Below are 21081 nucleotides of genomic sequence, written 5' to 3'. Positions count from 1 at the left end.
GCGCAGGGCTGGGGACGGGTGTGCAGGCCCCTGGGCAGAGCGGATGGTCGGTACTGCCAGGGAGCCAGCCGGCCACTCCGCCTGAACTTTGTCTCGTGAGGGAGGAGCCGCTGAGAGAGTCATCTGTAGTGACCAAGAGAATCGCACGGCGTCCCCGCGGGACCTTAGGGTCACAGTTGCCGGGTTCACATCATGGCCTGGCACGTCCCCAAGCGAGGAGGCGCTTAATGTTCACGCGCCTCACTTTTCTCTTCAGCAAGAGGGACACGTCCACCTGGTGGGCTTATGAGGACTGCGTTCGGAAACCCTCAGCCTCAGACACCTGAAAACAACCAATTAAAACAAATTTTAGAATAATAACTTAATTAAAAAAAAAAAACCTGGAAGCACTACTAAGATTGGTTTGAAAGTGAGGAGATTTAATAGATCATAAAAATCTGGAGGCCGGGAGGTGAGCTCATGGCTCAGAAGATCAGATTCTAGGTCTGCTGCTCTCCTCCGCCCTGCGTCGTCCGTCGGCTTTACATTCAGCCTCACACAAAGTCTCAGGGCAACGGGCAAAATATGGACAAGTTCTTTGCCAGAATGAAAAATGAACGGTCTCCAGTCCGGTTTCCAGGAGTCCTCGCCTCCTTCCGAGACTCCGCGAGCACAGTCTTTACTGTCCGTGTTCCTCTCGGCGTCCTGGTCTTCTGAGTCCCATCAGAACTGCCCACGAATCTCTGCTCAGATCACTCAAAGTTCTCTCCATCCTGTGTCTCCAGACTTTTCCAAACTCCTCCTGCAAACCAGTTCCGAGGTCTTCTGAACCGCTCGGTCAGGCCCGTCACAGCAAAGACCCCGCTCTGAGTTAGTCAGCGTTTGTTGCCGTGACCAGAATACCTGGTAAGGACAACTCAGAAAAGGAGAAGTTCATTTTGAGGTTGTGGTTTCAGAGGTTCAGTTCATGGTGGGCCAACCCATTGCTCTGGGCTCGAGAGGGGACGGAACATCAGGACGGATGAGTGTAGTGGAGGAAAACTCAGCTGGTGGCCAGGAAGCAGAGACAGACTGAGGGGCAAGATGCCATCCCCAAGGTCACACTCCCGGTGAACGGTCTCCTCCAGCCCTGCGCCACCTGCCTACAGTTACCACAAACCAGGACGGCCTGAGTAGGCCACAGCCGCCATCTAACCACTTCACCCCGAACATCCCTGCATGAACTCGGGAGCTTTGGGGACACCTCAGATGCAAACCATAAGGACGCGGGACCGGGGTGGCCACGGGAGTGCAGATCCATGGACACGGCAGGAGAAGTCCTGCCCGCTGCTGTCAGCAAGCCCGAGTCCTGGCCCGCGGAGGTCACTGCGTGGCGTGGACAGACAGCCCGTGTCCCCACCCCAGATGCTAGGTGGGGACGTGCAGAGCCCACCGTGGAGGGTCACCTGTCAGAGCATCATCCCGACCTGGGGTCGCGGGGCTGGCGGGAGGCTTGGCCCCCTGCTCCCAGGTGCTTCAAATCCCAGTGTCTGCATGAGGAGTCTGGGGAGCCCCGGGGGCCCACCTCAGGGCCATTTCCACAGATGAGGAGACTGAACCCAGAGCGGGTGCACCTGGTCAAGCTGGCCGGGGCTCTGTGCTGGGGCCCGCGCGGCCTGGCTCCGTCCCTGTTGTCTCCGTGACGTTCTCTCTCTCCTGTGGTTCCTCTCTCCTGTCTGTCTGTCCCGTCTGGTTGTGTGCTGGCCTCTGGGGCAGGAGCTTGACACCATGACCCTGACCTCTGGCTTCTCCCCTCCGCCCTCCGTCTCCTGCGTCCCCGACCCCAGAACTTCTGAGATCTTGGGAGCAGCTCAGTATAAAAAGAGCAGTTTGGCGAGCAGGGTGGGCGTGGTCGAGAGTGGGCGGGCGGCACAGGGCCGAGGCCAGGCCTTGGAGGGGGACGGAGGCCCCGGAGGCCTGCAAGGCAGCCCGATCCATCGGGAGGGCAGGGGCCAGGCGAACTCGGCTCCCTCCTTCCCGCCCAGGGCCTGACTCTAAGCCAAGACGTGTGACTGCCCACCCTGTAAAAATAGACCAGGCCACTGTGGCAGGCTTCCCGGATGTCGGGCCACCCCGGTCCCTGGAGAGAGCCCAGCGCTGGCCGTGCACCGCAGGAACCGCAGCCAGAGCAGGCAAACGGCCTGTCTGGGATCACTGAGTAGGCGGGCAGGAGAGCTGGAACCAGGACCGGGGGCCTCTGACGCCCTGCAGGCACCCTCCACTGCACCCTGGATCCCCTACGGGTCCTGAGCCTGGGCCGAAGATGACCGGGCCCTCGCCTCTCAGAGCAAAGCAGCCCTACTTACTTGGCCGTCTCCACACTTCCGGGCGCTCCCTCGGGCCGGGCGGGCCGGGCTGAGTTCCTCCTGTAACAGGGTGACAGAAGCAGCTCCCATGAGCGCCGGGCTGTGCACACACCAGCTCCTTCACTCCACAACAGCCCGTGACACAGGAGCTAGGATTGTACCCGTTTCAGAGATGAGGAGACTGAGGCTCAGAGAGGTTAAGTGACTTTCCCAACGTAGCAGAGCAGGCAGCCGGGTGGAGCTGGCACTCGGCCAGGCTGCTGAGGGGATGAACTACTATGAAGAGCGAGTAAAGTTCTGTCCCCAGCACGGTAGGCACTCTTGGGCCACTGAAGCTCACACAGTCCCCGGGTCCCGTACCCTCAGAATCCCACATCCAGGGGTCCGTGGTGCTGGGAACCCCGCCTCCTCCACGCCCAGAGAGTGACCTTGGGGAAGTCACGTCGTGTCCTTGCTCATCAAAGGGGACTTGACCCACGAGTCCCCGTTGCTCAGGAGGAGACTCCCCAGGGCTGCGGGGCATCAGGGGAGGGTCCCAGCAGCCAGCGGGAAGGGCGCCTTGGAAGCGCGATCTCTGCCGGTCGAGAAGGGGCAGTTGTTTTAAGTTTCGAAGAGCAGAGGCCCGAGGCTCCCGGGTTTCCCAGAGGCCCTCGGGCTGTGGGGAGATGCCCGGACGCGCTGGCTGCCCTTGGGCCTGAGGTCCTGGCACCGCCACCTGCTGTGGGCGACAGCTGTGTACCAGGAGGCAGCTGCTGCCAGAGAGGACAGGTGGTGGGGGTGGCCGAGGGGCCGGCGCTGGCCGGGGGCTCAAGCTGAGTCATCCCACGAGGCCGGAAGCCGGGCTCCCTCAGGGGCGCCAGCAGGGCAGGGGAGGGGCCGAGGCCCTGCTCCCCACGGCTGCCCCACACCTGTGACCCTGGGCCCTGTGACCCCGGGCCCTGTGACCCTCCCAGCCTGGAGGACCCAGCCTGGAGGACCCACCCGCAAAGCTCCTCCCTTCCCGGTCTCCCCATCCCCAGTCTGGCCCCAGGCCCTGAAGCTACCAGGCCTGAGAAAGGCGGAGGGTCACCTGGAGCAGACGGCCGTCCTCCCCGGCCCGCGCACAGTTTCTGAGCCGGTGATCTCAGGCAAGTCTCATCCTTCAGACCAAGAGACGCCCGCTGTCCTGCAGTAGCGTCAGGCACCCCAGAGGGCTGCTCGGCCACCCGTGGCCTGGCTCCATGTACGGGAAACACCCCGAGCGGCCGGAGGTGGCCGTGGCTCCCTCGGGGTGCTGCCCTGCCTGGGCGGGTGGCCGTGCGGCGGCTCCGTCTCCCTCCAGGTATGGAAACCAGGGGCCTTGGGTGGCTGCCGGGGTGCTCAAGGCTAAGTTCCAGCTGCGGCCACTCTGCTGCCCGCCCCATGACCTGGATAAGGGCCCAGTGCCAGTCACCTTTCGGAGGGAGGGGGTGGGGGTGAGCCACCACACCAGCAAGAGCAGACGAGGTGACCCAGGGGGAGAAGAGAGCCTGGTGCCCTCCACCCCAGGAGGAAGGCCATCAAGCCCAGGTGCCCTGACCGGTGGCCATTGTCAGAGATGAGTTCCCCATTCACTGGCTGTGTGGCATCAGGCAAGTTACTTAACCTCTCTGGTGGTGGTTTCCTCTTCTGAGGAAGGGAGATGACCAGCTCCCAGGCCCTGCCTCACAGGGGGCTGCTGTTCGGTCAGTTAACCCACATGGGCACCCTGAACAGGTCGCAATCGAGGGTGGGGAGCCCTGCCAGCCCCGGCCCTGCCCCGTAGTTACCCTCCACCCGAGCCCCCGCCTCCGACTTTACAAACCCACCCACCCAGCACCGCCAGGCTCCACTGAGTCCCACGGCCCGCACAGGTGCCAGATCAACCCCGGAGCACCGGCCTCCCTCTCCCCGACTGGCTCCCCTGTCCAATGGGAGCCAGACACCCGGCATCGAGGGCCCAGATGCTCCCGGCCTGCAGGCCCCCAGTGACTGCCTTCAGCTCAGGACCTGCGCTGGCCTCCCCGGCGTCCTCAGTTCCCATCTTCCTCAGCAGCCTCCCGAGCCTCTCTCCCTGGCCTCTCTCCCCGGCCTCTCTCCCTGGCTCCTCCTGTGCTCGGCAAAAGGCTCAGTGAGGCCGACCTGGATGGATGGGCCCCATCTGGATGTCCGGAGGGTACTGCGCAAATCCTGGCTGCGGCCTCAGTTTCCCAAACTGTCCAACGAACCTAATGACCTTGGGCCTCGTGTCCCCCGGAGGACAGTACTGAGCCCTCACGTTGGCACCTCGCTGCACAGGGACCCTCCACACCGGGCTGCGCAGCTCTGCCACCACGGGGACCCAGCTGCCCAAGCGGCCCACTCGGACTTCAGCCGGAGGACGACTGTCCTCAGGCAGTGACAGGACGAGGCCTCAAAACCAGGTGGGCGGGTGGCACGAGGTAAGGGCGTGGTCAGGCCCGGATCCTGACGTCCCCACCCCTCGTGGGCGTGGCCCGGAGGACTCGTTTCCTCCCGTGTCCGAGGCAGGAAGGACACGGCCCATGAGGTCACTGGAAGGACGAGTGCCCTGTGCACTTGTCCGCCAGGCTGCTTGATTCTTGGAGCCTGGGCACTTTCACCCTCTCCATATTTTCAGATGAATTTGCATTGGCACAGAGAGGCCAAGGCGCCTTCCCAAGGCCACACAGGAGTGAGAGGGGAGCCCTAGGCTGCGCCCAGGTCCCTCCTACCTCGCGCCCCTCACAGGGCCCAGCCCCAGGCAGCCAGGCTCCCTCCGCCGGGCGCGGGCGCCACTGCCAGCCGCCCAGAGGCGCGTCTTCGAGGATCGGGGGTCCGGCTTTCCACTGCTGCCATGTTGTCGCGGCAGGGAGCCTGCGGGTCCTCCCCGCCCAGCCAGCACCCGGGCGTGACCTCAGCGGGCTGCCAGGGAGCCCAGCAGAGGCTGGCACCCGAGCCTGCGCCTGCTTGGCTCCCGCAGCCACTTGGCTCCTCTGAGCCCCTGCGCGAAGCTGCCCGCCCTCAGCCGGGATGGGCGTGTCCTCAGCCGGGACAGGAGGCGCCAGCCCTGGGCCCCGAGCCACGCCGGCCGCCCGCCCGTACCGGAGGCTGCAGCTCCAGGTCAGCATGGGCGAGGCCCCAGGCCCGGCAGGGAGCGCCTCCTGCCCAGAGAGCCAGCCAGCGCTGCCCGGGCAGTGAGCTGCCGCCACCAAAGCCTGGGGCCTGCCGTGGCCGGGTCCCAGCACCTCAGGTGACGTGAGCCCGCGCCTCCTCCCTGGCTGGGTCCTCGTCTGTAGAAAGGGCACCGGGCGGTGCAGCCCTGACGGTGGCCGGTGCTTCTCTGCCTCCACCGACTGAGGACTCAGCGCGGAGCCGGCACAGGGAGGGAAGTGCTGCTGCCCAGCCGCCCCCTCGATGGACCCCGGCAAGGGTCGGGTCACCCCTGCCCAGCACGGCAGCGGTCCACGCTTAGTGTCTAGAGGGCCAGTGCTGAGCCCCTGGGCAGTTCTGCCGATCAGGGATGTGGCAGTGCGGGGCACGTGGGGTCAGGGCCTGCCTGGGCCGGGCTGCAGCTGTGAGGCCGGCGGTCCAGGGGCCTCTGTGCCTGGCCTCCGTGCCTGGCCTCCCCACAGGGCGCTCCCCCGTCCTCACAGGTAATGGCTGGCTTGCCCCGCGGGGACCCTGGAGTGGCCCTTGGGCACCAGCCTCAGGAGCCACACTGGCTGTGCTCTCTTGCTGCTGCCGCAGACCCCGGCTCAGTGGCAGAGGGGGCGGCGCAAAGGGTTGGGACCAGAAGGCCAGGGTCTCAGGGGATAGGGACAGAAGAGTGGGTGATTTAGAGATGGCTCAGTGTGTCCCCAGGGTCACACATGTTGGGATTTCATCCCATCATGAGATATCAAGAGGGAGGAGAGCAAATCCAGCCGCCGTGTTCAGAGGCGGGCCTTCGGAGGTGACAAGGCTCCGTGAGGTCATCAGGTGGAGCCCTGCGCTTGAGTCCTGGTGGCTTCATCAGCCGAGGGAGAGCCCTGCCAGACACAGACAGACGTGTCCTGCCTCTGGTCCTGTCCTTGCCCTCAGGACTCTCCAGCCAAACGCCACCGCCAGATGTGGCCCCTCGGCCTTGGACCTCTGCAACTGGGAACAGAATAAACCTCCTTTCCTCATAAAGTAGCCTGTCAGGCATTTCATCACAGTCACGCTGAAAGACAGACACAGGTGGTGGGGACAGCCACGGCCGCACACGTGAGCTGGGTATAAAAGGAAGACACAGCAAGAGACACCTCAGGACTCACCCTGCGAAGCAACCAAGGGCCACAGGCCTGCAGCACAGGCTCTGCCCGGAGGAGGGGAACAGCGTCCCCGCGGGCCCCAGGAGCTGGCCTGCCGGGCTCCCTCTTTGCCTCGGTTTCCTCGTCACGAGACGGGGCCCTACAGCTCCAGTCCCGGGGCTGGGGGGGCGAAGGGGGCACTGGGAGGGCAGCCTGAGCGGAGCCGGGCACCAAGGGCGCAGGCCTGAGCGTCACCAGCTGTATCAGCAGAGGCGGGCGCCGGCGTCAGACACTGGCCACGGAGGACGGAGGCTCCTTCTGAGCCTCCAGAACGGCGGCCTCGCCTGGCTCAGCGCGACCACATGGTGGAGGTGGACTCAGCAGCCAGGTGCTAGGATGCCCGTGGCGGGGTGAGCAGGGTGGGAGGACCTGACCCTGCGGGAGTGTCGGGAGGGACAAGAGGGGGCAGGAGAGGCCTGGGGGCAGCTGGCAGCTCGCGACCCTACAGGCCGCAGACGGGGCTCTGGGGACACAGGCCTGACTGGGGTGGGACCAGCCAGAGAGCAGAGGGACAGATGTGTGTGGCAGGCACACCTGGCTGCAGGGAGTGGGCAGGCAGCGGGGCCACCTACATGGGGCCAGGCAAGGGACGCGAGCCCCAGGGCAGCAGGCCCAGCGTGGCGGGGCAGAGGACGGAGAAGCGCGGCCTCCTGCCTTCCCAGGCCCTGGCCTCCCCGGCTCCTCCTTCCACACTCCACCCAGTGGCCTCCCTTCCAGCCTCTGCCTGACCTTGGGCACCACTGTCCCCAACCCTAGGCCTGGACAGTGTAAGCACAGGGCTGAGGCCCCTTCAGCATCCTCCTGAGAGCAGCTGTTCTGTCAATGGAGGCTGTCGTTTGTGGAGTGCCTACTGTATACCAGGCACCACATACACACACCATGTGAACCGCAAATAACCTAGCAAGGTTGGTGTTAAACTTCCATTTTTTCTGAGAATCTTGGGGTTTAGTAATTTGCCTAAAGTCGCACAGTAGGAGAGGGTCGCAATTTCACCAAATCAGCTGATATGAAGAAAATGCTTATTAGCTGGCACATAATAGGCACTCAATAAACGCTGGGATTGACCCAGGGGTGCTTAACCACTGAGCCACATACCCGGTCCTTTCTATTTTTTTTTTTTTTTTTTTTTTTTAATTTTGAGACAGGGTCTCGCTAAGTTGCTTAGGGCCCTACTAAGTTGCTGAGGCTGGCCTCAAACTTGCAGTCCTCCTGCCTCAGCCTCCTGAGCTGTGGGGATGACAGACAGGAGCCACTGCGCCCAGTCACTCCACTTTCTATCTGGGAGAGCTGGGGCTTTTTGGAGATCCCTCTTCTCCTTAGTCTCACCTTCTGTGATTTCAGTTACCCATGCACAACTGTGGTCTGAAAATACTAAGTGGAAACTTCCATAAATGAACAAGTTACACTTTGCACATCAGTCTGAGAAACATAATGAAATTTCGGGGTACGGCTCTATCCTGAGAAGGTGCGTACCATCCCTTTTCCAGTGTATCCACGCTGTATACACTACCTCTCTTTAGCCACTTAGTAAACCTCTCAGGGATCAGATTAACGGTCACAGTACTGTGCACTGTGCTCAAGTAACCCTTATCTAACTTGATAACGCTTCCAAGCACAAGGTAAAGACCCCACTGGCAATTCTGTTGGGGTGTTATGATTGATCTGCTTTATCATTAGATATTATTGTTAATCTCTTACTTTATCCAATTTGTAAGTTAAAATTTATCCTAGATCTGTAGATATAAGAAAAAAGCAATGCACACGGAATCTGGCACTGTCTGCGGTTTCTGTGCACTGGGACATTACCCTGCAGATAAGGAGGTGTGTCTGTACCAGTCCAGTTCTTATGGGATGTGGCCTGTTTATCGGCCCCACTGGGCTCTGGTTGGCCGGTGGCTCCTGAGTACAGGTCACGTCGTGGGCGGGCACAGAGCTCATGGTCAGTGATGGTTTGTTGAGTGAATGAACGACATCTCATGCTCCTTAGAGGCAGGCGCTGAACTGTTTCTCAGAATCACGGGATCTCTCCAGCCAAGTGTGCCTCTAAGAATCGCGGTTTCTCTGTGGAGGGCCTTGGTCCTCACGGCAGCCGGGCAGCCCCTGTGTCTGCAGCCAGCCTCCCTGGGCCCCTCCTGTAACTGGCCGGCTCCTACCAGCCGTCTTCCCGCTGTCTGGGCTCTTGGGCCTCCAGGCCATATCGGAGGGCCGTGCCTCCCGCAGACTCCTAGGGGAGCTCATTAGTTCTGGTCTCGCTCCCTGCCGGTGCCTCCAGCCCGGCTCTGCTGGCACGTGGTTCCCCTCCCTGGGCCTCGTTTTCTTCAACCCCAGACGAGGGCTTTTGGATCACTTTTAGCTCAGCACTGTCAGGGGGCTGCAGGGAGCAGCTGAAGGCGGTGGGACTTGGTGCCAGGGTGTCTCCAGAGTCTTTGGGTCCCAGAGCCTCCCGGGGAACTGGCGTGTCTCCTCACGGCCGCTAGATGGCGCCAGTGGGTCACCCATCTCCCTGGGGCTGGCCTGGTTGGAACTGCACCCCTGGGATGAAGCGCAGACCAGGCCTCCCGCCTCTCCTTCTCCAGGACCCTGCGGGAGGCCCCGCAGAGGGGGGCCTAGAGGGAGCTGGGTGTCCAAGCCTGCACCTCTGCTGCCCCCTGGCCCTGCACAGCTCAGCGAGCACAGTCTGTCCCTAGGGACACCGGTGAGCCCTTGGAGTTTAGTGACACACACCTCGGGCCTCCTTGGGCAAGAATCTCGGGCAGGATGCCCAGGGCTCTGGTTTGCCTTTGACGGTACTCTTGCTGTGTGGCCTTTGCCAAGTCACTTCCTGTCTCTGGTCCTCTGCTTGACCTCAACCAGCTTCCAAAGTCTGGGGGTGCCTTCGAGAGACGAAGTCTTGGGAAGCAAGCAGACTCGGGCGCGAACCCTGCTCGGCCCTCTCCCCAGATGGGCCTGATTCTTTGTGTGATTATCTGTTCCAAGTCTGTCTTCTTGGTTCTTTCCTATGTCCCACAAGGGCCAGGCTCGAGTCCATGGCTGCCCTCGGGAACTCCACCCTCCGCCCAGTGCCTGGCACCAAGGCCTCGTCGCAAGAGCTGGCGGGACGACCACTCCTGGTCAGCCATTCACTGGGCATCCCTGGCCCCGGCCATTATCTCCATGTATGGACAAGGAAACCGAGGGCCAGAGAGCTTGTGTGCTTGCCCAAGGCCACACAGAGACTAAGTGGAGGCGCTGGGATTGGAAACGGTTCCAGAGAGTCACGTTGACAGATGAGCGACTGAGTAAAGAGATCCACGTCTGAACCCCAAAGTCCTGACCCAAGTTGCCCGTGGATGTTTGACTTCACGTCAATCTTTTTTTTTTGCACTGGGGACTGAACCCAGGGCGCTCTGCCACTGAGCTACACCCCAGCCCTTTATAAATATCTTAAAATTCTGAGACAGGGTCTCACTAAGACTCCCAAGCTGGCCTGGAACTCACGATCCTCCTGCCTCAGCCTCCGGAGCTGCTGGGATGACAGGCACGAGCCCTGTGTCCTGAGCGAGGATCCTTTTAAGAGGAGACCAGGAGTGTCAGAAGAAAGAGACAGGACGCTGGGAGCGGAGGGAGGAAAGGCCACAAGTGGGAGTGGCGGCCACGTCCATCTGGAAAGGCACTGGCGACCTGGTCAGCGGACACGCTTAGCCCAGCGAACCCGATTTCTGGGGTTCAGACTGGAATAAGTGCATGCTTTTCTTTTTCTTTTTTTTTTTTTTGGTGCTGGGGACTGAGCCGGGGTGGTGCTCTACCACTGAGCCACATCTGCAGCCCTTTGTATATTTTTTCTGTTTTAAGTCAGGGTCTCACTAAGTTGCTGAGGCTGGCCTCGAACTTGCCATCCTCCTGCCTCAGCCTCCCCAGGGATCCTCAGTCCCCGGGATCACAGGCGTGTGCACCGTGCCCAGCAAGTGCGCGCTACTTTAAGCTATTTTAAGTTTGTAGTCGTGCGCTGCAGCAGCCGTAGGGAACCGGACGCTGCCACAAGGCTCCTGGCAGCACTGTCCCTGGGCTGCCCTCTCCCGCTCCAGCTGGGACAGAACCACAGGGGGGAGGGACTCCTGGGGTCTCCAGCTCCACCAGCCCACGGAACAGCCCCAGAGCCCAGGCCAGCGACGGAAAGCACCTGCCCCATTCTGCAGGCGAGTGGGGACGGGCCGTCCTCTGGGCACGTCCTGGGGCCGCTCCATCTGGCCTCTGGCGCTGGGCAGCTTGGTGGAGCTGCCTAGTGGGAAGCCATCTTCCAGACGAGGACGGAGGCCCGGCGTTGCCGAGATCCGCGGCCTGCACCCCACCCGTCTTCTTGGAAAGCCCCCCTCCTGTTTATCCCCAGCAGACAGGGGCCAGCGGGGTCTGGGAAAGCCAGGCCGGAGCACAGTCCAGCTGCGGCAGGGGACGGGAGAGCAGCTCCTCAGTGACCTTCAGCCTGGGAAAACTCTGAGCCCTTCCTGTCCCCGCCCTCCCCGCCCCTGCGGCAGCCCCGTCCCCACAGCTGTGAGAAGTTCCCTGGGGGCAGCGTCCAGTGGAGGGGGGAGGGGCGCAGACTGGGGAGGCTTGACCTCCGACCCCTGCCTGTCCCTGGGGTCTCCTGGATCCCCCGAAGCCTGCGCTCTGGGCTTGTCTGAAGGACTGCCCACCCTGCCCAGGCCCCTGGTGGCCCCGACCCCACAGCTCAGTCCCTTGGAGAGGTGGCCACACCCACTGGCCCCCTTGATCCTGCACAGCCAAGATCTGCAACTGGTGAAGAAACCGAGGTCCAGAGAGAAGAGAGGCCTCGCCGGGGTCAAGGTCCTGCGGAGGCCAGGCTGGGACTGCTCACCAGGCGAGCTCTCGGGGAGACTCTGGACCTGGCTCTGGCACGTTCTGGTCCCAGCCGCGCTGTGGGTCACGGGCAAACCCCTTCCCTGAGCCCCCTACTTGCTCCTCTGCAAACTAGGAGATGACTCCTGGGTCCCTCTCTCGGGACGCCACGTGGAGCAAATGAGCAAGCCCCGTGCCTGGCGCTCGGTGTCACCCGCCGGCGAAGCACACTACAGAGCCGTTGGGAACTGGTCCCAGCAGGGCAGGGCAGGGGTGAGCGCGTGGGCACGTTTCCCCGCGAAGGAGTCAGCAGGCGAGGCAGGGCTGCCTGGCACGCCCAAGCAACGCCGAAGAGCCAGTGGGCCCTGGGTTAGGGTTGGTGGCGCTGCTGTGGCGCTAGGAGAAACCAGAGGGGGTGGGGGGCAGAGCCTGCGGCCTGGGCAGACCTGCCTCTCACTGGAGTGTGTGGGGGTCATGGCAGGGTCTCCTCGTAGCAAAGAAACCCTGGAGCTTGAGCAGCCCCAGCCGGGAGCAGGGGACAGCCGGCCGCAGCCACCGCCCCACCCGCCGCCCTCCCCCGCCCCTCGTCCGCCCAGTGCTGCAGGAAACCTGAGCATCAGAGTGTTACAAGCTGTCCCCAAGGGGCCCTGAGGCGACTGGCCGCCCCCTCAGAGGGGGACGGGGCCTGAGGGGCCGGGTGGGCGGGCTCAGGAGCAGGAACCTGAACTCGCACATGGAGGCCAGTCTGCACTCACGACCTTCCACCAGGGAGGTCCTTCAGCAGAGCCCGAGCAGCCGGCCTTGTCACTCACACAGTGACAGTGAAGATTCGTCCAGTGCTGCTGGTCACTTTGTGCACCTTCTCTCACTTCGTCCTCAGGAGAGCCCAGGAGCTCAGGGATTCTGGAGCCCCGCTGCATCCGCTCGGATCCAGGCTTACTACTTCCAAAGCTGTGTGACCTTGGGCAGGGGACTGACCACTCTGTGTCTTGGTTTCCCCCATCTAAATCGGGATAACAATAGTACCTGCTTCCTGGGGTTACCTGGAGGACTGAATACGGTCACAGAGCCTGTCACCCAGAACCACGCCTGTCACTGAGTAATGTCAATAAGTGCCATCTGTGAACGTAGGTGAGGAGACGGAGGCTCAGAGGTAAAGGACGGTCTGGGGTCGACCAGCCAGGAGAAAGCCCGGACTGCAACCAGGGGCTCTGACCGGGGAGCCCTTGCGTCCAACAGATGCGCTCGACGCACCTGCTCCGGGACCCTGCCGGCTCGCCCCACCCCGACCTGGCGCTCGGCCGTCTGGACTCCGCTCTTGTCTGAGCCCGACGGAGTGGGAGGCTGGTCTGCCCAGTCTCCAAGGCCACTGCTGACTGGAGGCTTCTCTGTGGGAGCCCCGGCCTGGGGGCTGCAGACCCGGCCGCTGACACCCCCCAGCGAGCGGGGAGAACACACGTGCGAGTCCTGAACGTGTGCAGAGCCCCCGCCACCCACGGGTGCAGCTCCCGGGCTCCCGCACAGCCCCCGGGAGGTGCCCCCGCAGGCTGCTCCTCAGGTGCATGTGACAGCGGGCGTGGGAGGGAGGAGGGGCCCAGCTGGCAGTGAGTGACAGCCTCCCCTCCCTCGCCCCAGGCTACGCCGCAGGGTCCCCCGCAGCTTGGCAACCGGGGCCGCTTCTCGCCCTGGGCCTCGCGTGGCTGGTCCATCCAGTGTGGACAGTGGCCGACCCTGGGGACACCTTGGCCTGTAGCGAGATGACACGGGAAGGGCAGGCAGGCGTGCACCACCCCGGCATGGGACACGGTCAGTTCCTGCCCGCCCTCCATCTCCGTGACTGAGGCAGGAAGTCACATCGAGGGCACCTCGCGGAGCAGGAGTTTAGCAGAGGCCGGGGCTGGAGGCCGGGCAGGGGCAGGTGGAGAGACCCCGGTTCCTGACACGGGCCCCTTCTGGGGGCAGCGAGCCGGGACCCTGCAGGGCTGAGTGCGTGGCCCCTCACCCACCGTGGGCCGGGGCTGCCCTTCCCTCCTGGGTCCCCACCCAGCCCACTTCCCGCGTCACCAGTGGCCCCTGGGTGAGGGTGTCAAACCTACAGGGCCGGCAGGTCTCGGGTGAGGCTGGGCCGCCGGCGGAGGACTCCACCGCTCCCTCCGCAAGGCCTGCCGGGCACCTCCTGTGGGCCAGGGCTGGGCGCCAGGGCCAGCGATCGCCCAAGTGGCCAGGCTCCACGGGGACAGTCGGGATCCACGCAGGCGGAGCGTCCCTAGTCCCAACGCCTGAAGTCCCGGAGGCTCCTGAACGTGACCCCGGTCCCAGATGTCGTGTGGCAGTTTGTCGACGCAGACAGGCAGGGCGCAGAATCACCTGGAGCTTCGAGTCTGCAGGGCCGTGGCACGAGGGAGTCAGAGGCTGGACTCGGGTCCCCTCCCTGAGGCGGCTCAGGACGTGTCTGCGGATACTCCAAAGTCACCTGAAATCCAGAACACGTCTGGTCCTGCGCGCTCGGAACAGGGGCTCCTCCGGCCAGAACCTCATGAAGAAGATGCAGGTGCAGAGTAATCGGGGCTGGAGGGCAGGAGGCTGAGGGGGGCCTCTTCCAGGGTGAGACCCCGGGCAGGGCCCTGAAAGAAGGGAGGTGGGAGCCACATGGACCCTGGGGCAGGGCACGCTGGGCAGGGGCAGGGCAGGGTCAAACCCTTTAGCACGTTCAAGGATCTGCAAGAAAACACTGGCTAGAGTCCAGTGAGCCAGGAGACAAGGTCAGATGAAGAAAGGTGGGGTGCAGGGAGGTGAAACAGAACTTGGGAAGGAATCCTGGACTTGCGGGGCTGGAGAGGAGGAGGGCCCAGGCTTGCCTCACTGGGTTGGGGAGAAGGGACTCCACTCTGGACCACTCCCTTGAGCCCCCTGTCCCCAAGGGCAGCAAGCACCTTACACTTAGCAGATGGACAGAACACACCTGAGATTCACAGGCAGTAAGAGCCCCCAGGCCCAGCTCCGCCTGCCCACATGGCTCACATTGTGAGTGGAGAAGCTGAGGCTCAGAGAGGCGAGGCGACCTCCCCCCGCACACCAGCCCCGCGGCAGGCCTGAATCCCGAGCTGCACTTTCCTGTTGGCATACTACGGCTCTTTTTCAAAATGATGTTTGTGAAAATTAGTCTCGGTAAAGATAGCTGAAAAGGCCGGGTTGGGGACGTTTTTAGCTGCCTGTGAGCTAGATAAAAGGTTCTGTTGTTACAAAAATGCTCTTCTTGTGTATGCTGTAAGCATCCATCAATTTCAGAAATTACCCAGCCTCGCGCGGGAGAAGCCACGAGTGGCTCTTTGATCCGAGCGGGAGGGCTTTGGGTGTGTGCTGACGACGGGGCTCACTCACGTCACACTCTCAACCCGAGGAGAATACCTCAATTTCCAGGAGCCAGGGGCTGTGTCTTTCATCCTGGCAGAGGAAGAACACCATTAACATTTACTAAAGAGGAGGAGGATCTCCTGAGTGGTCACACGGAAACTCACAATCAGGTGACCCCTGAATGCATGTAGGTAGATACACAGGAGCCAGAAGGGTAGGATTTTTAGGAGAGCATCACAAGGTGAAAGAACTGCCAAAAAGTCAGCAGAAATCCCAAATTTGAGTTTTTGTACTCTGTACATAATGCCAACTCCCCCTCCCAGCCCCATGAAGCAAGAAGGAGCCTGTATTAGTCAGTGTTCACCAGGTTGTGCTGCATAACGAGCAGCCCCTGATCTTTCTCTTGTGGCAATGGCCTTTTTATTTTCTTGCTCGTGTTGCACGTCAGCAGCAGGGTGGCCAACTGCTGCAGCTCCGGTCCAGGCTGTGGTCAGTTCCAGGGCTGCTCCAGGTGTTTCTCGGGCCGGGATCCAGCCTGAAGGAGCAGTTGTTATCTTGGACGGCACATCCTCATAGCAGAGAACGGGGACAGAGAACGGGGACGCTAGTGGGAAGGAGATGCTCCTGGAGCCTTCCCTGGAGGCAATCACACTGTCAGCAAGTCCCACGTTTGGGGGAGAAATAAAGTAATATGGCCACGCCCAACATCCCTGGGCTAAGCTGGAGACAAATATGTGCTAAGTAACAATGCGGCTTACTACCACGTTCTAGAGAATGGTGTGTCCAGGGGAATTTAAACCATTCTCACGAGACTCTAGGGATTTCCAGAGTCTCTCTGACCCCCTTGGGCCTCAGTGAACGAGCAGAAGCAAGTTCAAGTGGACCAGGCTCCAAGCCGCCCGCCTTCAGCACCCACCCCTGCTTTGCCTGTCGGGTTGCCGGGAAGTCGTCACTTAAAGCTGCTGTGAGAACACATTTCATTAGAAATGATCACTAAGCGGTCTAATCGGCCCCTCACGGGACAGAGGAGGACGGAGGCCTCCGGGAGAGATCGAGGAGGCAGACCTGGGAGGACACGTGACCGCAGGCGGGCTCCTCCTGGCCGCCTGGGTCAGCAGACCGCAGACGTCCACAGGCACCGCCTCAGAGACTCAGTGGGACATTTTCAAGGCTATAGAAAGTCGCCCTCAGTATCCACGGGGGGCTCCAGGACCCCACCCCACTAGCCCCACAATCCCGTCGCTGACATACCTCATGTGAAATGGGTGACCTGACGGTTCTCACGTGCTCCTGGTCATCTCTGCGTTACGCACGCCGTTTACTACGCCGCGGAGCCTCGCGGGGACCTCGCGCTGTGTCCTTCAGGGGGTGGTAGCAAGGAAACAGCTTGTGTGTTCGGAGCAGACACTTTGTGTTCCTAATAGTTCCGGTCTACACTGTAGGCGGTGGAGTGTGTGTGTGCGGCAGTGAGAGGCCTGCGGAGAATTAAAAACAAGCCACAGAAGCCGGGCACCGTGGCGCGCGCCTGTAATCCCAGCTGCTCGGGAGGCTGAGGCAGGAGGATGGTGAGTTCAAAGCCAGGCTTGGCAAAAGCGAGGCGCTCAGCAACACAGTGAGACCCTGTCTCTAAATAAAATATGAAATAGGGCTGGGGATGTGGCTTAGTGGTCGAGGGCCCCTGTGTTCAATCCCCAGTACCAAAAAAAAACAAAACAAAAAACAGACAAAAAAAAAAAATGGAGGCAGAGGGGTTTATTGGGATGAAGCAGCTAAAACCGCCTCTTGGAATGGGTGAGATTGAAGCAAAGACAAAGCAGGAGAGAAAGCACGTGTGTACCTGGAAGCAGGCAGTGGGGAAAGCAGGTGCAAAGGTCCTGAGGTTGCTGGAACCTGGTGAGTTGAAGGCACTGCAAGGTTTGAGCAGGAGTGTGGTACCCAAGAGGTCAGAGATGTGGCCAAAGTCTGAGGCCCCGGGAAGTAGCCGGCTTTGTTGCTGAGGGAGAGGGGAAGCCCGTGGGAGGTTTGGATCAGGGAGAAGATGATCCGCTCGGCATCCTGGGAAGAACGGAGGGCAGAGGACCCAGGGAGGAGGCTCTTGCCTGTGTGGGCGGCTCAGAGATCCTGGGGACAGTCCCAGCACTGGCTGCTTCATAGAAGGCGGACGCTCAGCGAAGGCAGAGCAGTGGGCATCCGTTCAGGACACGGACCATCCTGCTGGCCTGCGTCCCGTGGGGTTGGGCAGCCAGGAAGCAGGCGGCGCAGCTCGGGCCCCCCAGGGTCTCGCTGGCTGGAACGCGGGGCGTGGATGCCCCCAGGGCCGGCCTGTCTGGAGAGCTGCCCGGATGACAGTCCTGACCCACGGCTGTAGCCACGCGCAGGGTGGCACAGGTGTCCCCGAACGTCCCCTGGCCCGCCGCCCCATCTCCCTCCTTTGATAAAGGAAGCGTGGTCCCCGGAGGGTGGCTCTTTCCCCCGGTTGACGTCCACCGGTCCCCTCACCTCAGGCAAACCGCCACCTCCTGGAAGCCTCCCACATGCCGCCACGTGGACCTCGCCTGTGACACAGCCCATGGCCTTCGGCGGGACTGCGGTGACCCGTTTCCTGCTGATTACTCCGTGGCTGTCCGTCCGTCCAACCCGACAGTCAGCCCCCGAGAACCATCTTTCCTGGGTGCTCCCGGCATCCCCGACTCCTGCTGGTCCCACACACGTGCCAGCGCCGTGGACGCGAGACCTGCCTCCGGGGCCGGACCCCCGACGGCCAGGACGGGACTCGAGCTCGGAGGTGGAGCTCAGACCCCTTCCCAGCACTGCCGGCTGCCCGCCCAGGAGGTGTGCCGGGCTCAGGGGCTGGCCATGTCCCGTCCCCGTCGCTGCCCGGAGGGACCCACTTGCGTGCACCCCGCCCAGGGCCCCTCCAGGGCTCCCGTCCTGACCCCTCCGGCTTGGACTTCCTGCCATTCTGCAGCAGGTAAGCATGAAGCGCCCAGACGTGGGTTTGTGTTTTTGTGGAAGGAAAGAATGTCCAGGCACCATCCTGGGGGCTCCCTGTTGGCGGCTCCAGCCTCCTCGGAGTGTCAGGGTGGCCGACTCTCAGGGTCTGGCTCAAGCTCTTCGTTTGACAATGGGCACTGAGGCCTTGGGAGAGGGGGACACCAGACCCAGGCCCCAGCTCCGCTGCTCCCAGCTTCCTGAGGAGGACGGCGAGGGACAGTGGCCCCGCGTTGCTCTAAGTCACTAAGTTCCAGGAAGACTTCTCGTGCAGCGAGGAAGGGTCAGTAAGGCCATTGGCTTCGTCCCTCCCATAAGGCTTCCCAGGCCCTTGGTGGCTTCTCAGAATCAGACCGACCCCCAAAGAACAGAGATCCGTCCCGCAGCGGCTTCAGGAAGGATGTCACCTCCCGAGACGGACAGGCTGGTCTCGTGGGGGTTTGGAGTTTGGAAGGAGATGGTGAGGACACAGCGGGAGCCACGAGAGGGACAGAGGTGGGCCTGGCCAGAGCAGGGGGCCAAGAGGACCAGCTCTGGGGTGGAGGCCAGGGTGGAGGCCTGGGCAGAGTCTGACCACGTCGCCCGCTGGTTGCCTGACTCCCCGAGAGCCGCAGCCCCCCGGGGGGCAGGTCGTTATCTGTCGCAGGGTGACTGACGGGGACACGTGAGGGGGACAGTCTCCCCCGCAGCAGCCAGAGGAGCTTTCTACCTTGACGTCTGATCTCACCTTCCGGCCCGGCGCTGCTCGGATGAGGGGCAGTGCCCCTGGCCCTGGCACCTGGGGCTGGCCCTGCCTGGCCAGCGCCTCCTTCTCCCGGTGTGACCCACGCAGCCAGCCTTGGCTTGCTGGAAGGGCCGTGCTGTCCCTCCCTGCAGGACCTGGGCTGGCCCTGGCTTTCCCGCCTTCCGCCTGCTGGCTCCGCCCCCTGCCGTGGTCCTCCTGGTGGTCCTCAGGCCTCCTCCAGCCACTGGGGTGTGTGTGGGATACGCTGAGAAGTGGGCCCCCCATTCCACTCCACCCTGGAGTGCGGGGACGCAGGACTCAGGCCAAGCGCCGTCCAGCGCTTGCTCGCAGCGGGCTTTCTGCTGGTCCTTGACTTGGGCTGGGCATCCAGGCTGCCTCTGCAGTGTTCTAAAGATCTGGGGCCTGTGATTCCAGCGACTCAGGAGGCCGAGGCAGGAGGATCGCAGTTCAGGCCGCCTGGGCAATGTGGCGGGACTCTGTCTCAAAATAAAAAGCAAAGGGGCAGGCGGCTCAGTGAGAGAGGGCCCCTGGGCTTGTCCCCAGTACTCCCCACTCAAAAAATGTGGCACCTACCCAAAGAGGTTCTGGTACGGGTCAGGTGCGCTGGACCTTGAAATGACTAAACATGCCCCAGGGCAAGCCTGGGACGGAGGGCCTGGCAGAGCCTCCAGCCCAGCGGCCAGAGCTGGAGCTGTGGGCTGGGACCATGAGGGAAGCAGAGCCGGCTGCGTGCCTGGTCCTGTCTCAGCCCCTGCCCTGGCCCACGGAGGCCTTGCAGGAGTCCTCCTGGAGGAGAGTGTGAGCGTCCCCATTTCCCAGACGGGAAGACCGAGGCACGGGGCTGTCAGGTAGCTGTCACGGACTTACCCAGCCGCAGGCAGCAGAGCCAGGGCCCGAACCCCGGGCAGTGCCGCTGAGGCTGGAGCTTGGCCACCACTCTCCGCTGCCAGGGACTGTGGGGGGCCTGCTAATCATCCTCATTCTGATGATTGTTTTCTCATCCTCAGGGAGTGGACCCCGGGGGTGGGGGCACCTGCACATCTGGGGTCTCATCCCTGGGCAAACGACGCCCTCCCAGCTTCCTGCAGACACCGCGGAGCTGGGGTCACAGGCTCAGCCCGACCGGCCGCAGGCCAGGCTGCTCAGATGCCGAGCCTTCCCCTGGTGACAGGGCCATTGTCAGCCACAGGAAGAGACAGGTTGCTATGGAAACCTCGGGACTCCAGGAAGCACCACCGGCTGGCTTCAGGGAGGCCTCTCCATGCAGGGCCTCCGGCTCCGGGGTCCCCGTGGCCGCAAAGCCGGTGAGCCCGTGCTCGGGAGCAGCTGGGGCCGGCCCCCCGCCCGCCGGCACCCACAGAGATGCTCTTTCAGCCCCCCGTGGGAGGGCGCGTCGGAGGCAGGCCCGGGTGACTGACGTGTGGGGCGGAGTCTCTAATTACCAGCCGCCTCTGTGCCAGTCAGAGGAAGGGGGTTCAGGAGTCGGCCAGGGCTGCGCCCGGTGTCGTCCCGAGAACCCTTTCCAGGGGCTGCACCCCGTCTGACGGTGGTGTGGAGGGTGCTCCGTGGCGTCTGCGTCATCCGTTCCTGAGCCCCGAGTCAGTGTGCAGACCAGGCCACCAGGCCACACGGGCCTTCCAGGACCCCAGCCCCGCTGTCCTCCACCCAGGCGTCCAGTGCTCAGTGCCCAGCTGTTCCAACACGTCCACGTCCGTGCCTCACAGTGACACAGGAGCTCCGCAGGCTGCCTGGGCCGGGGTGCTGTGTGCTCGCGCTGCCCGGCCCAGGACACGTCCAGTCTCCTCGTTCACAGATGGGGAAACTGAGGCTCAGACAGGAGAGGAAACCTACCCTGGCACCCAGGCAGGGTGGGGATCTGAGGCTTTGGAACTGGGTCCCCTCTGGCCCACTGACCACCCCTGCTCCAAATGGCTGAGCAAATGGAGGCCAGCGGCATTGGGTGCCCAGAGGCCACGTGAACAGGGACAGTGGGACGCCGCCGCCCCAGGCCCCATCCCAGCCGGGCAGTGGGCGTGCAGAGAGCCAACCTCAGCCTCACCCTGCCTTCTCAAAGCCCCAGAACTTTCCAGCAAAGCTGCAGCCACAGGCCAGAGCGTCGCCTCACCTGGGCGCCCGGGCGCAAGGTTCAGGTGCAGCTGGACCCACGCAGTCTGGACCTCACCTGTCCCAAGTGGTTGGCACGCACGTGCAGGTTTGAGAAGCCCCGAGCCGAGGGAGGAAGCTACAGCATCAGGGTGCTGGCCCTGCCCCCCAGGAGAGTTCTCTGCGCCCCTCGCCCCAGTTCTCCACCTGCCGGATGGAGCTGACCAAACCTCACAGCGTCCCAGCTGGAAGGACCAGAGATGTGGAGCGAGTGGAGGGAGCACACACAGCGGGGAGCCAGAGGCGGGAGGTGGGTGCTGCAGACGTGAGGAGCCTCCCAGAGGCCCCCCAGACATGCCGCTGCGTCTGTCCCAGCAGCCAGTCTGCTGGGAATCACATTTCC

General features: G+C 62.8%; 1 protein-coding gene and 1 long non-coding RNA gene across 2 annotated transcripts; one reads left to right on the top strand and one right to left on the bottom strand.

The window, feature by feature from the left end:
* Positions 1–771: 771 nt before the first annotated feature.
* On the bottom strand, positions 772–5449 carry LOC124982970 (uncharacterized). Its single transcript, XM_047549809.1, has 5 exons — positions 5068–5449; positions 4464–4733; positions 2486–2581; positions 2325–2384; positions 772–2039 (listed from the first exon to the last, which is right to left on the bottom strand). The coding sequence occupies exons 1-5, from the start codon at positions 5447–5449 to the stop codon at positions 1597–1599; spliced, it is 1251 nt and encodes a 416-aa protein (XP_047405765.1). The 3' UTR covers positions 772–1596.
* Positions 5450–7155: 1706 nt separating this feature from the next.
* LOC124983281 (uncharacterized) lies at positions 7156–10316 on the top strand. Its single transcript, XR_007108391.1, has 3 exons — positions 7156–7557; positions 7994–8117; positions 9663–10316. It is a non-coding gene; the product is annotated as an uncharacterized LOC124983281 (long non-coding RNA).
* The last annotated feature ends 10765 nt before the right edge of the window (positions 10317–21081 follow it).

Source organism: Sciurus carolinensis, chromosome 4 (genome assembly GCF_902686445.1).
Source record: "Sciurus carolinensis chromosome 4, mSciCar1.2, whole genome shotgun sequence".
In the NCBI taxonomy this organism is placed as follows: domain Eukaryota; kingdom Metazoa; phylum Chordata; class Mammalia; order Rodentia; family Sciuridae; genus Sciurus; species Sciurus carolinensis.
The sequence above is the reverse complement of the archived record's forward strand: the minus strand, read 5'-3'. Positions and strand labels throughout refer to the sequence as shown.